The sequence below is a fragment of the Pan paniscus genome, chromosome 15 (genome assembly GCF_029289425.2).
Source record: "Pan paniscus chromosome 15, NHGRI_mPanPan1-v2.0_pri, whole genome shotgun sequence".
In the NCBI taxonomy this organism is placed as follows: domain Eukaryota; kingdom Metazoa; phylum Chordata; class Mammalia; order Primates; family Hominidae; genus Pan; species Pan paniscus.
This window is the reverse complement of record NC_073264.2, coordinates 56,684,551-56,699,141: the sequence shown is the minus strand read 5'-3', so window position 1 is coordinate 56,699,141 and position 14,591 is coordinate 56,684,551. Positions and strand designations below refer to the sequence as shown.

Here is a 14,591-nt window from a genome sequence, read left to right as displayed (position 1 = left end):
ATCAAGTAGAACACCTTATTCTCTAAGCTCACTTGATAAGGTATTGTTATGTCTGCTGAAGGCTACAAAATTAGAAGAGACATTTGAAACTCAATGTTGGGGTGGGAGGGAAACTCATGAACAGACCCAGCTATTTCAGGTTAGATCCTTAAACTAAAAACAAAAGGAAAAAGGGAAAAAAAGAGCCTTTTTTTATCAGGCAGCACATCAAATATGAAAGTCTACTGCAAGGCATGTCTACCCAAAATACTCAAGAGTAATTTAGTGTTATTCTTGGGATCATTATCCCAAGTCTTACCAGCAATTGCTTCGGACCAAACTGGAGACACTGTTGCTATTAGCCTGCTAGGTAAGCTAAGGAAAACAAATGCAACCTAATTTAGCAAAAATTCTAACTTTAAGTCAACTCCTATACAATTCAGAAGCTTTAGTTCACCTGAAGATGCTTATCTTTAGCTGGGCTGGCTATGAGTGTCTACATTTCTCAAGGCTTTCCACAAAGTCATCACACACACACACACACACACACACACACACACACACACACACACACCCCTTAACTGCTGGCTATGGGTGTCTACATTTCTCAAGGCTTTCCACAAAATCACACACACACACACACACACACCTTAACAGTTAACTTCAACCGTAGCTCTTTAAGCACTACTAACTTAAATAGCGGCTAAGGAATCCGTTTGCCAACACAGTTCTGAATTTAGATTCCTCCTTCCTCCCACAGGAAAGAAGGGCCAACACTGAACAGCTTACTTTCAACCTAACCTAGTCAAGGTGCAACTGGGGCCGGCTGGGACGCCGCTGCCCGCGTCCGGGGCTGCCCACGTCTAGTGCACCCAGCGCCTTCGCCGCCAGCGTGCGGGGCTGCACATCCCACACCAGACGTATGGCTGAGAGCCAGACGACTTCTCTAGACTTCCCGTATAGTTTTCCGGCGAGGTCCCCAAGGCCAAAAATCTCACTTTTGGAAACTGAAGGGGTCAGGCCGAATCGCTAAGACACACCCCTCGGGGACAGGAAGGGATAACTTCGCCGGTGTCGAGGGTGGTCCACGGATTTTTCCAAAGTCCCCCCTCATGCTGCTTTCCGTGCCCAACCGCCTCCCGCCCTGACCTGGGGACTCGCAAAGGGCAGCGGGAGGGGCGCCGGGGAAGGGGGCGAGCGCCCAGACCGCCGGAGGCAGCGGCGAGGACTGGAACTCCAGCATGGCGTTAAGTGTGGCCCAGCTCCGGCCCGGGGACGCCGCCGGAGACGCGCTGCCTCCGTCCACCGGCCGAGGAGGCGGTAATCCGCCTTCCCTCCCGGGGGCCCTCAGGCTTGGCTAAAAATAGGTGCCTCGGTCACCCCAGGGCCCGCTCGGGTCGACCTCGCCTTCGGGAGAGTCGTCCTTGGGGAGGGTGGGGGGTGTCCCTCGGCCGCGCCCCGGGTGCCGCGACAGAGCCGGGGTCGGGCCCAGAGTGGCCCCGCGAGGCCGAGGAGGTCCCTCCGAGCCCGCCCCCTGCGGCGTCCCGGCCCCAGCAAGAGCCCCGCGGCGGCGACCGGATGCCCGAGGCCTACCCAGCGGGCGGCGTCCGGGCCCCGCGGCCGCGCCCCCCCCGCCCGGCGCGGCCCTCCCGCCTGCCCCAGGACCCCGCGGCCGGCGCCGCCTCCCCCCGCGCTCCCCGCCGCCGGCGCCCGTCCCGGTGCGGCCTGCTCACCCTCACCCTGTGCGGCCCGGGAGACCGGGAAGACGCGGCGGCGCCGGCACTACAGCCCGGGCCGCCCGCTCCGAGGCGCCGCCGCCGCCGCCGCCGCAGTCGCTCAGGTGCCGTCGCGCCGCTCGGCAGGAAACGGGCGGCTTCGGGGCGGGGCGGGGCGGCCCCGGCACGTCCTGGCGTCTGGGCCGGCGGCGCCGGGAGACCGGCCCCTTAAAGGGACAGCCGCCGGCCCGCCTCTGCCTCCGCGCGCCTGCCCACGCGCTCCGGTACCCGCTGCTCGCGGCTGGCCGGCTCGGGATTCCGGGCTTTCTTCCCGAGACCGCGTCCCCCACCTGGGCCGAAGGTGGACGCTCAGGGGCTGGAGGCTCAGCGGAATCCCCTGCGTTCAGTAGCCCCGCTCTCCCCTGTCCCGAAGGTTGGTCTCGTCTCGCGCGGCCATCCCTCCAGGGCACCACCTGGCTCCCCACGCCTTTTAACTTCAGCAAACGGCACTAGATTTACCCCCTGACTATCCCAGATTTCCCCCAGAAATTACTGGAAAACGACATCCCCCGTCCCTTTCTCCAGGGCAGATTTCTCTGAAATCTCCTTCGGGCAACGCTAGCTACAAACGGAGAAAGAAATTAGAAAGCGACCCAAATAATGGTCGGGCGCGGTGGTTCACGCCTGTAATCCCAGTACTTTGGGAGGCCGAGGCAGGCGGATCACGTGAGGTCCGGAGTTCGAGACCAGCCCGGCCAACGTATAGTAAAACCCCGTCTCTACCAAAAAAAAAATACAAAAAATTAGCTGGGCATAGTGGCGCACGCCTGTAGCCCCAGCTACTTGGGAAGCTGAGACAGGAGAATCGCACGAATCTAGGAGGCGGAGGTTGCAGTGAGCCGAGATCTCGCCACTGCACTCCAGCCTGGGCGAGAGAGTAAGACTCTCCGTTTCTCTCAAAAAAAAAAAAAAAAAAAAAAAGGAAAGAAAAGAAAGCGACCCAAATAAGTTGTGTGCAAATATTATGAAAGTGTTGTGACTGCCAGCTGGTAGCCATTTATGAAGCCGGGGTAAAAATCTAGAAACTGCTGCGCGAGGAGGGATGGGCCCGGATCTCTGCTTATTCGTTTAGCTCTTTGCTGAAAGGATGGCAGCGATCCTCCCGGTCCACTGGCAAGTGAGTTTCGTGTGGATTGTTTACCGATGATCAATCTCTCACAGGAGGCCAGGCACTGCCCCACTACATGTACAAAACACTCCAAGCTGTCCGCAAATGTTATGAAGGCTTAAAATAATCCTAACGATTCCAGACTGTGGATAGAGATACAAAAAATTAGGACTCACCACCACCACCTCGCCCTACATCTGACAAAGTGGGAACAGAAGCAGTTAAGGAATGAACAGCAGAACCGTTTCTACACCAACAGAATTTCCTGTACATGGGCTGGTTAAAAGTATCTATACTTTTTATTCTAATCATTTCTAAGTTTTCTAGAGCACCTCCAAAATACAAATGAGAACTGCGCAGTGTATAGTGGCCTGAGATATTGAGAATTCTGCCAGTCTTCAGTCACCGTGTTCTCCACAGATGCATTGTCTTATTTTAACTCCAGAGGCGTCCTCTTTTTTCTTTCTCATTAGGATTACTCTGCCCCTCAGCGGTTCCAGTGCCCTCAAAGCAATCTATCTCTGAAGTACTGGCTATCTTCTGAGCGTGTGCCAGAAGATCCAGCTTTGTTGAAAAGCGAAGCCGTTAGTCCCTTAATACAAAGGGTAAGTGTATCATTTATGTAATGGAGTTTAAGGGCTCTTGATTAGCTTACAAACAACCATGTTATTTCCTCAGGTTAGTACTAACGCAGGTTTTAGGTTAGAATTAAAAATTTATATCATTCATTTTCCTGACCAGTAAAACTGCAGTGTCATTTACAGGCAATAATATTTCGGTGCACTTGTAAGTAAGACAATGAGTGGAGTTTAGGATTTTCTCAAAACATACTACTGCTTATACTAAAGGATGACTTTGTATCACCTATTTCAGCTTTTCTGGCGTTTGAACTTTGACTATTGAAAGGGAAGTGGTTGAATGCTTTATTTTTTATAAGCTTTCTATTTATTCACATCAAAACAAAAAGATTTACTGGAGGCCGGGCGCGGTGGCTCACACCTGTAATCCCAGCACTTTGGGAGGCCGAGCTGGGTGGATCACCTGAGGTCGGGAGTTCGAGACCACCATGGCCAACATGGTGAAACCCCAGCTCTACTAAAAATACAAAACTTAGCTGGGCATGGTGGTGCACGCCTGTAATCCCGGCTACTGGGGAGGCTGAGCAGGAGGATCGCTTGAACCCAGGAGGCAGAGGTTGCAGTGAGCCAAGATGGTGCCACTGCACTCCAGCCTGGGCAACAGAGCAAGACTCTGTCTTAAAAAAAAAAAAAAAAAAGATTCACTAGAAATGCTATGCTTCTCTAGTGTTATGCATAATAGGCAAGCCCTATTATGAATTAACACCAACCCTCTAGGTTTTGAAGTGTAGTATAATATAATTAGCTATAGTTAACACATATAATTAACCTACGATATAATTAACTTTGGCTGCTATTTACTACCCTCCAATGTCACTGAAACCAACAACTAACTTGTTAAAAAGGATTAGCAACACACCCAGCATCTGAGGTACCTCTAGTTGCAACAATTAAGAAATTAAATTTTATTGAAAACTATAAAGTCTAAACACTGTTACCTAAAGAGCACACATCCTATTTTTTTTTTAATTTAACAAAATTGCAATTTACTGAAGACTGTCTTCTGAATTTTTTGCGTGTAACAACTCTTTCTTCTGAGTTTGGGGAAAGTTTTAAAGACAAATAATACATGCCTGTCCTGCAGATGGAGAACAAGCTGGCTATTCCTGTTTTGACTAGGGTAGTTTTCCCATAAGTGGTGACTTGTGTAGAGATTTGAGTAATGCATAACAGATTATATCTCTTGACTCCACAAGATCAGGGATAGCAGAAATGAAAGTATAATGGAAGCAACTGGAGGATTCCAGGTCCACTTTCACCCAAGTAATGGAGACGGAAGTTTCATCGAAACTTCTTCAGCGGCAGATCTAGAAGTCATTAGCTATTCTGGCAAAGTATCTGTCACAGAAAGGTGCTTCATAAAGGTCTGCACTGTGCTCTTTTGACCTGTGTCTTCAAGCATGTGCTGTCATAACAGATTAAAGATGACTGAAAATTATCTGCCACTCATTGCATGAAAGGTGGGATCTGTAGACCTCCCTCTTGAATTTGGGAGAGTTCTGTGACTGCTGTGACCAATGAATATAGCAGAAGTGACGCTTTGCCAACTTCTGGGTCCAGGCTATACGAGACAGGCAGTTCCACTCACTGTCTCTTAGATCCATGTAAAAAGTTCATCTACCTTGCTGGAAAAACCATGTAGAGAGGCCCTGAGACTACATTGGGTGGGAGAGGGGCTCAGCTGGACCATCTTCCAACTGTCCCCATCAAGATGACAGAAATATAAATGAAGCCTTCTTGAACTCCAGACCATCCATGCTACAAGCTAAATGCCACCAAGCGACCCCAGTTAATACCATGTGGAGCAAAAATATCACTTAACCAAGCACTGCCTGAGTTTCTGACCCCACAGAATTCTGACCCCATACAAATAAAATAATTTTTGTAATTTTTTATAATTTGTCATGTAATAGATAAATGGAACAGCCTTCTTCCACTCTTTTAAATAGCTGCAAGAAATCTTATTCAAGCAGAAGGAAGTTTCTACTTTGTTCATACAGTCTCAAGACATCCCTGGAGCCTTTCAAGGGAAATTTGGGCAGAAGTAGGTAGAGAGGTAAAGCTATTATGTAACATTACTTAACATGATTAAAACCACCTTAATGTCTCCCATCCTCAAAGGCTGCCAGTGAATTGGAAATTAATGGATTAAATGAGGACAGAGAAACTAGTATTTGTGCATATGCACTGTGCCAGGTATTTAACGTATCTTAGCTCATGTGGTCTTCGAAACAACCCCATATTGTAGTATCAGGCTCACACGGGTAACTAACTAGTGCAAAGACACAAGGCTCACAAACTGGTACTTGACCCTAGAGCTCTTTGACTCCGATTCCCATGTACGTGCCCCAATACCATGTTGACTCCCAAGGTGTAAATCTTCAGGTATACAAACTATTAAAATGTGAATTTTCATTTATACGTAATTTTTGCTTATGATATGTTTTTTGTCACTTGCATAATAATAGATATGTAAGTTTAAATCAGCAATATTATACTGGCTATCAACCAGTTTCATGTAAATTTTTCTAACAGAAAGAATGTAGCATTGAAATGTGTACATTTTTGTCCAAGTACACCTGGCAATTGAAAGAAAAAATCCAAGCCACTTGGATGCTTGATTTTGTGATTTTTTTTTATACACTTCCTTATAAGAATTATTTTTAGGTATTGAATTTGCAACTACAAAACCTGATTTTCCTCCCGGTTCTGTCCCTTTCTAGTAATGAGACATTGGACAAGTCACTTCACTTCCCAGAGCTTTAGTTTCCTCACTAGTTAGTGGAGGCCAAGAGTTAGCTCTAAGAGTGTGAGAATTATTAATAAATGAGATAATGTATTTTAAAATATTTTTAAACTACAAAATAGCATATAACTGTATAACAGAGTAACCACCTCATAGGGTCTAAATATAAATAGGCATTATTTAACCTATAATGTATCTGAATAATAATAACCACCCTAGTAGCTACTTTTCATATACTATATATAATTGCCAATTATAACAACCTCATGGGATGTAATTATGCTCACTTTACAGATGAGACAGCAGGCTTAGGAAAGGAAATAATTCACAGCAAAGAAGTGTGCAAAAGGAGGAAAAAATAGAAAGAATGAATAAAATAACTTGCCTAAGGTCAAATGGCTACTAAGTGGCAGAGCTGGGACTGAAACTCTGAAGTTCAAGCTCCTTCCTCTCTACCAAACTATTCCCTACATGCCAACAGGCTAGTTTACAACCTGCTTGAACAGCAGGAGAAAAGGGAGATTTGATCTCTTTCTTCTCACTTTTAGCCCAAACCACTCTCAGCCTCACCACATAGGTGGGAATCCTTTTTTGCGGGGGCGGAAGGACAATGTCTCACTCCCGATGCCCAGGCTGGAGTGCAGTGGCGCAATGTCAGCTCACTGCAGCCTGGACCTCTGGGGCTCAAGCAATCTACCTACGTCAGCCCCCTCAAATAGCTGGGACTACAGGCACACGCCACCACACTAGGCTAATTTTTTTATTTTTTGTAGAGACAGGGTTTCGCCATTTTGCCCAGGGTGGTCTCGAACTCCAGGGCTCAAGTGATCTGTTCGCCTCAACCTCCCAATGGGCTGGGATTACAGGCGCGAGCCACAGTTCCCAACCTTTATTTTTAAAAGCTTTACATATAATTCAACACCCTTTCTCAGCAGCTACTTACCCAGTGTTTAAAGGTTTAATGTTCTTCACAGTTATGTAATTCTTCTATCACTCTGAACTCAATCTTAGAACCTTTTTTTTTCTTTTTGAGACGGAGTTTTGCTCTCGTTGCCCAGGCTGGAATGCAGTGGCGCAATCTCGGCTCACCGCAACCTCTGCCTCCCGGGTTCAAACGATTCTCCTGCCTCAGCCTCCCGAGTAGCTGGGATTACAGGCGCCTGCCACTGCGCGCGGCTAATTTTTTGTATTTTTAGTAGAGATGGGGTTTCACCATGCTAGCCAGGCTGGTCTTCAACTCCTGACCTCAAGTGATCCACCCTCCTCGGTTTCTCAAACTGCTGGGGTTACAGGTGTGAGCCACCGCACCTGGCTTCAATCTTATAAACGTTTTAAATTGCATGTTCATTGTGAAAAAAATAAAAAGAAGTTTTGAAAAATCACCTATAGTTTTATATCTAGAGATAACCCTAACATTTTTATTTCTTTTTAAATACCAGCATACTTTTATTGTAATTGTTTTAGTAAATACTAAATGAAGTAACACATGCAAAACTTTTAAATAATATCCTGGGTTGTTTTTTTTTTTTTTAACATCTATTTCTTTCTGACTTTAAAATTAACAAATAAATTTGGGAAGACTATTATATATTTTAAAAGACCAAAGAGACGGATCAAAGAAACATGGTAAGTTACCCTTGATTGGATCCTCATAAAAAAACAAAGTTATAAAAAGATGTTTTTGGTACAAATGGGAGGTATTTGAATATGGACTGAATATTGAATATTAGAGGACTTGTTAATTTTATTGGGGATGATTATATGTGTGCTTATACTACAGAATTATGTACAATATCCTTGTGTTTCAGAAACACCCATTTAAGTACTTAGGAGTAAATTAATGATGTCTAACTTACTTTCATTTCAAATGATTTAGTAAATATATATATAGATAACATGGAAAAATGTCAACAGTTGTTCGGTCTAAGTGGTAGGTGTGCAGGTGTACATTGCACTGTTTTTCAACATTTCTGCATGCTTCCCAATTTTCACAATAAAATACTGAGGGAAAAATCCAAAAGAAAACTATGGCTATTGAGGCCAGGCGCGGTGGCTCACGTCTGTAATCCCAGCACTTTGGGAGGCTGAGAAGGGCGGATCACGAGATCAGGAGGTCGAGACCATCCTGACTAACAACACGGTGAAACCCCGTCTCTACTAAAAATACAAAAAATTAGCCGGGCGCGGTGGCGGGCGCCCGTGGTTCCAGCTACTCGGGAGGCTGAGGCAGGAGAATGGTGTGAACCCGGGAGGCGGAGCTTGCAGTGAGCTGAGATGGCGCCACTGCACTCCAGCCTGGGTGACAGAGCCAGACTCCATCTCAAAAAAAAAAAAGAAAAGAAAAGAAAACTATGGCTGTTGTAGAAAATTTGCAGAAAAAAAAAATGTAACAGCAAAACCCAGTGGTTTGCAACCTTTCCTTGTATCTTTTGTGATGGTCACTTTTTTTGTAAATACTTTAAAGTGTTTATTAAAAATCAGCCTTGCAGTCTTTATCCTCTAATCCAATTACCCATGCATCTTATGCTGCTAGTGCTCTCCTCGTCTCTGGGGGGTTGGGGTGTGGTTGGGGAAGTCTCTGGAAGATTTTCCATGGCTCTCTTTAATAATGAATGCTACACTTTTGCTAGTAAGATCCCTAAAGAATGCTCCCAGTAATGGAAGGTTACTTTGTAGTTCTTTAGTCCTCACTTGACAAGTTTTATTTGCTTGGAAAGTTAGATCAGTTTTAGGTGATCAGTATTAGCTCTTCAACAAGGCCTAAATAAAAAATTTGGTCAACATACAGGCAGCAGGCTGTCATATATGTGTCATATAAAAGAAAAACAAAAAAGTTCTTTTTCACTGCCTGCACAACCTTCATCCTGACCAACTATGTTGCAGGGATAAACCTGGCCTGAGGAATCAGGCTAGAGAATGTGGATATGTCAGCATAAACCATCACCACTGCTGTCCAAATAACTCTTAATATGACCAGGCGAGGGCAGATAAGTAGCAACAAATCAAATCAAGTCAGCAAATATTTATAACGTGCATAGCATCCTGTTAGGTATTTGAATGTAAAACATGCATTCAAAAATTTTTGTCCTCCGAAGTGGTGCTCACATTTTAAACCTCGCTCCTGTTTACTGACTCCTATTCAGTTCCTTTGTGATAACACTTGGACCCCAGCCAGCCCTTACCCAGTGTTTTTCCCCCTGTAGCATGACAGCTCTGTTAACCTTCATAGGCTTTGTTCCATTTATTTTTGACCACATCTCCAGTATACCAATTTCTTCTGAGTCAACAATTTTTTTAAAGCCACCTTTTGGTACTTCTGTATATTGTTTTGGAAATTTTCTATTTATGAGAAAAAGCAAATAGATTCCAAGCTCTGTTACAAATCATTATTCCATGAAGGCTGTAGAATAATTTCTCTAGATGCCAAGTCTCATGACACAGAGCTCTGGATGTCAGCCTTTTCAGCCCCCTCAGGGACCTCACTCCATCAGCAATGCCCTTTCTGTCTGTATTTCCAACCTCTCCCTCTCTGTCAGTCATTAGTGCATTGAGAGCTCTCTCCACTTAAATGGGAAAAAAAAAGTTACTTCCAACTCCAGATCACCCCATCTACCTCATTTCTTGCAAAGCCAGGTTTTTGGTTGGTTGGTTGGTTGGTTGGTTGGCTGATTGGTTAATTAAGAGTCACTTACTTAGGATGGGTGTGATGGTTCACACCTGTGATCCCGGCACTTTGGGAAGCTGAAGTGAGTGGATCACTTGAGCTCAGGAGTTTGAGACCAGCCTGGGCAACATGGTAAAACCCCATCTCTACCAAAAAATACAAAAATTAGCTTGGTATGGTGGTGTGTGCCTGTGGTGCCAGCTACTCCAGAGTCTGAGGTGGAAGGATCGCTTGGGCCCAGGAGGTGGAGGTTGCAGTAAGCTGAGATCACACCACTGCACTCCAGCCTGGGTGATAGAGTGAGACCTCGTCTCAAAAAAAAACAAAAGGAGTCACTTACTTGACTGAGTATTTTCACTCACATTCACTCCTCATATTATGCTTCTGTACCCACAACTAGATTCTGAAACACTTCTCACCAAAGTCACCAATGACCTTCTTGCTGCTAACTCTAGTGAAGCATCTCAGTCTTCATCTGGTAGAACCTCTCTGTTACATATGACAGCACTGATCACTTCTTGAAATGCTTCTCTTTCCTTGACTTCAGTCGAAACCTTATCCACATGGCTCTTCTGACACACCACACACCATTGCTTCTGACAAACTGATAATCACAGCAGAGTGAGACAATGGGCAAAGAATTCACAAGCAGCAGCTAACATTACAGAATGGTTGGAATGGCTATCAAAAAAACAGCTTTGGTGACAAATGAGAGACAGAGACCGAGGCATTAGAGTGCTGTTCTACCAGATGCAATATGTGTGCTCCAAATCAGCTACAAATCTGTATGACTTTTTTAAAAATCTGTAGACAAAATATATAGGTGCAGAAACCAAAAGGAAGAAGTGAGAATGGCTCTTAATTTTTTTTTCTTTTTTCTTTTTTCTTTTTTTTTTTTTGAGGTGGAGTCTTGCTCTGTCTCCCAGGCTGGTGTGCAGTGGCTCAATCTCAACTCACTGCAACCTCAGCCTCCCAGGTTCAAGTGATTCTCCTGATTCAGCCTTCCGAGTAGCTGGGATTATAGGCGTGTGCCGGCACACTGGGATAATTTTTGTATTTTTAGTAGAGACAGGGTTTCACCATGTTGGCCAGGCTGGTTTTGAACTCCTCACTTCAGGTGATCTGCCCACCTCAGCCTCCCAAAGTGCTGGGATTACAGGCATGAGCCACCGCGCCCCGCCAGCTCTTATTATTATACCTATTAATCTCTGCATATTTAGAGGTCTTGGATGCCAGGGGAGGAAGACTTCTATCAGGAGATAAATATATCCTATTTGATCTGACAGTTGAGGCTTCCAGGTGGTCGTTTATGTGTTTCTCCAGCCACCGAACAGACAGAGAAGGGATATACTATTCTTACTGGAATCATGGATCCGTACTACCAAGGGGATCTGACCCCTGCTTGATTTTCTTGTAACTGCATTAACCATCTCATACCAGTTTGTCTGAGACTTTTTCAGTTATATCACTCAAAGTCTCACATGCTGGAAAATCCCTTAGTCCTAGGCAACTTGGGACAATTGGTTACCCAACTAACTTCCCTAGGACATCGTAGATACTCAATACATTTGCTTTAGAGTGGATCTTGTTTATGCCAAGCAGAAGCCATCCCAATCCTCCCAAAGTAGATCCTTGATGACACTCAGACTTATTTGGCATCCCAGGGAGAAATGTTTGCAGATAGCATTGGCTTGCTCCTTCACTGGCTTACTTCTATCCACAGACATCATCCTCAGTGGCTCCTATGCCTTTGAGGATGGAGTAGTGCTTCCCTGGCAAGCTGAAGGGAAAACCCTGCATGTCATATACTTGAGCTCATTTTTGTTCTTTACTCATATTTTCCCAGAATGATGTACTACTTGATATTTAGTTTTTCAAATGAATTCTCTCATCAATCTAATTTTTCCAGCACCATGGAAAATTTATGTTCAAGAAGGGATCATAGAAATCATCTAACCCAAACCCAACTATTTCATGTTCATCTGCAACTGCCCTAATATTAGAACTTCATTATTTTTGTTTTAGCTTATGATTTGTCATGTTCACCAGGCATTCATTTCCTCAATTGACCAAAAATTACACTTGCACATTTGATGTAGTGAGTAATTTATTTTTGCTTGTATAATGATCGTGAACTCTGAGTTTCAAAACCTCAGTGTTCTCTAGCATCTCATCAAAAATCACTACTCAATGAGAGCTTGTTGATGAGGGACCTTGGTCTGCTAAGTCCCATTTTCTATTGTGTCTTGGTAATAACATCTGTGATTGTCAAAAGATCTGCTTCCATATGGACCTGGCTTACAGCGCCAACCACAGAGTAGAACTCAAAAACCAAGATTAAGATTTATTTCATTTCATATAAGAAACAACTGAGATAAAACAATACCATCCCACAAATCCTCCACTGGTGCTAATCTCAGTCAAATAATGGGGTAAATTGACTACTGGTCTTGTATTTTGCTCTTACGAATCAGTCCTCTAATTTTTTGAGGTTAACAATAAAGAAGAACAGAATTTGTGACGCCATTTAAATTGTAACCAAGAGATATTCGTTATGCTTAGAAACTCACTCCGGTTTGTCAGAGTCTACCTCCTATAAAATTGCCAGGAAAGAAAGGGGATTTCTAAAGAAAAATATTTTTTACCACTTTTTTCCTTCTTTGGGTTTAAAATTTATTATTTTATAACTTAATTTTCTTCTATTGAGTGTATTTGGACCGTTATGGGAGATCTCAATTCCCACTCGTTCAGGGGTTTGAAAAGAAACCAAGATTACAGAAGCACCAAGATTAGCAGCAACAAACACCTTTCAGCTTCTAGCCTGACAATAGAGGATAGAATGTTAAGAGTGCTAAAAAGACCAGACCCAAGCATCAATGCTCCACTAAGTTCTATAAATAGTTTTGTCAAAAGTCATTTATTATTGAGAAAAGAAAATAAGTATTTTGCACAGAAAGTTTTTATTAGAAGGAGGAGTTCAAATTAACAGCCAAAGCATTACACAAAGCTTCAGGTTGAATGATTTCTAAACTTTTTTTTTCCAGTGTCTTTTCACAAATCTTTTAGTTACTCTTGTCCCATCAGTGGTAGGAGTCTATGTTAGGCAGGAAACTATTTTCAAATAGCTTCAGAGCAAAACCAAATCTAGCATAGAGCTGTGAGATCTTTTATTAAGAAGTCAGGGAAATTTAAGGTGGCATCTCCTAGGTCCTAGCAGACAGACAGAAGAAGGCCTTCCGGGGATTTTAAGAGTTTATCTTGCAGACTTTCTCTGCTTAAACAGCAGGGCCTCCAGGAATGTAAGGTCATTGTCCCACAACAGCTTCAGAGAGTCCAGGGAAGATACTTATATCAAGAGGTTTGTGGGCTTGGCTTTTATATGATGGGTGGATTATAAACTGACACTCAGGAAGTCCACAGAGTTTTTAAGGTAATTATATAAGCTTAATCTGAGAAAGAGAGACAGGACAGCACCTACCCTGATTTTACCAGCATTTTTCAAAGTGTAACTCACAAATTGTGATCCACACCAGACCTCTTGGTCTGAATGTTGCAGGGGTAGGGATGGAGAGCAAAGAATGGAGGCATATCCAGGAATCAACATTTATAATAGATAATACGTATAGATGTTAAAATTTGACATCCTAGCTGGGCATGGTTGCATACCCTTGTAGTCCCAGCGACTCAAGAGGCTGAGGCAGAAAGATCGCTTGAGCGCAGGAGTTCGAGGCTACAGTGAGCTATGATTGCATCACTGCACTCCTGTCTGGGCAACGGAGCAAGACCCTGTCAAAAAAAAAAAAAAAAAGATAAATTGATGTCCACCTCAAACAGACCTACTTACCCATTCCTAAATATATTATTTCATTGGTAATGCCTTCCATTTTCTCATGTTGGAACACCACTGCCTTCCATTCTGCAAATATTATCCATAGTTAAATTTTGTGCATTTTTTTTAGTAAATAGTGGTGAATCAATTGGACAAGGGAATATGATGCCTATCTCATATATACATGCACAAAAAATTAATTTGAAATGGACGTAGACCTAAGTGTGAAGAATAAAATAATAGTTTTAGAAGAAAACATAGGAGAATACCTTTAAAATCTTGACATAGACAAAAATTTGTCATAGATTTAAAAATAAGCATAACACTATACATTGAAAATAATACTTCATTAAAATTCTTTTTATCAAAAGACACCATTAAGAGAGTGACATGCAAGCTAAATCCTGGAAGAAGACATTTGCAATACAGATACACAACAAAGTACTTGTATCCAGAACATGTAAAGAACAGCTACAACTCTAAAAGAAAAAGACTGACATCTTATTTTTTAAATGGGTAAAAGACTTGGGCAGGCACCTTACAAATGGCCAATAAGTATGTGTCCAGTATCACTAATCATCAGAAAATTGCAAATTAAAACCATATCAAGTGGCAAATAAGAAGAATACAAGATGCTCAATATTATTAAGTCATTAGGGAAATAACAAATTTAAAACACATTTGAGTCCTACAGCATATAATCAGCTCTCCATATCTGTGGATTCAACCAACCTTGGATTGAAAATATTTGAAAAATAAATAAAATAACAAGACAATAAAAATAATACAAATTTAAGAACAATATAGTATAACAACTATTTACTAGCATTTACATTGTATTAGGTGCTATAT

General features: G+C 43.3%; 2 protein-coding genes across 39 annotated transcripts in view; one reads left to right on the top strand and one right to left on the bottom strand.

Annotated features, from left to right (window-relative positions):
- KTN1 (kinectin 1) overlaps window positions 1–2,240 on the bottom strand; it is a 104,696-nt gene extending 102,456 nt beyond the window's left edge. For 12 of the 38 annotated variants that reach the window (XM_034937594.3, XM_055097618.2, XM_055097625.2 and 9 more), the window contains exon 1: window positions 1,719–1,856. The gene's annotated coding sequence lies outside the window, so the exon portion shown is untranslated. Of the gene's footprint in view, window positions 1–298; window positions 355–1,128; window positions 1,453–1,712; window positions 1,895–2,044 lie in introns of those variants that run through there. The other 26 variants (XM_034937593.2, XM_034937600.2, XM_034937602.2 and 23 more) reach the window with 10 other exon arrangements.
- Window positions 1,221–7,611, top strand: LOC100986095 (basic proline-rich protein-like). The gene is made up of 3 exons (XM_057299697.2): window positions 1,221–1,299; window positions 1,534–2,127; window positions 3,336–7,611. The coding sequence occupies exons 1-3, from the start codon at window positions 1,221–1,223 to the stop codon at window positions 3,404–3,406; spliced, it is 744 nt and encodes a 247-aa protein (XP_057155680.1). The 3' UTR covers window positions 3,407–7,611.
- The last annotated feature ends 6,980 nt before the right edge of the window (window positions 7,612–14,591 follow it).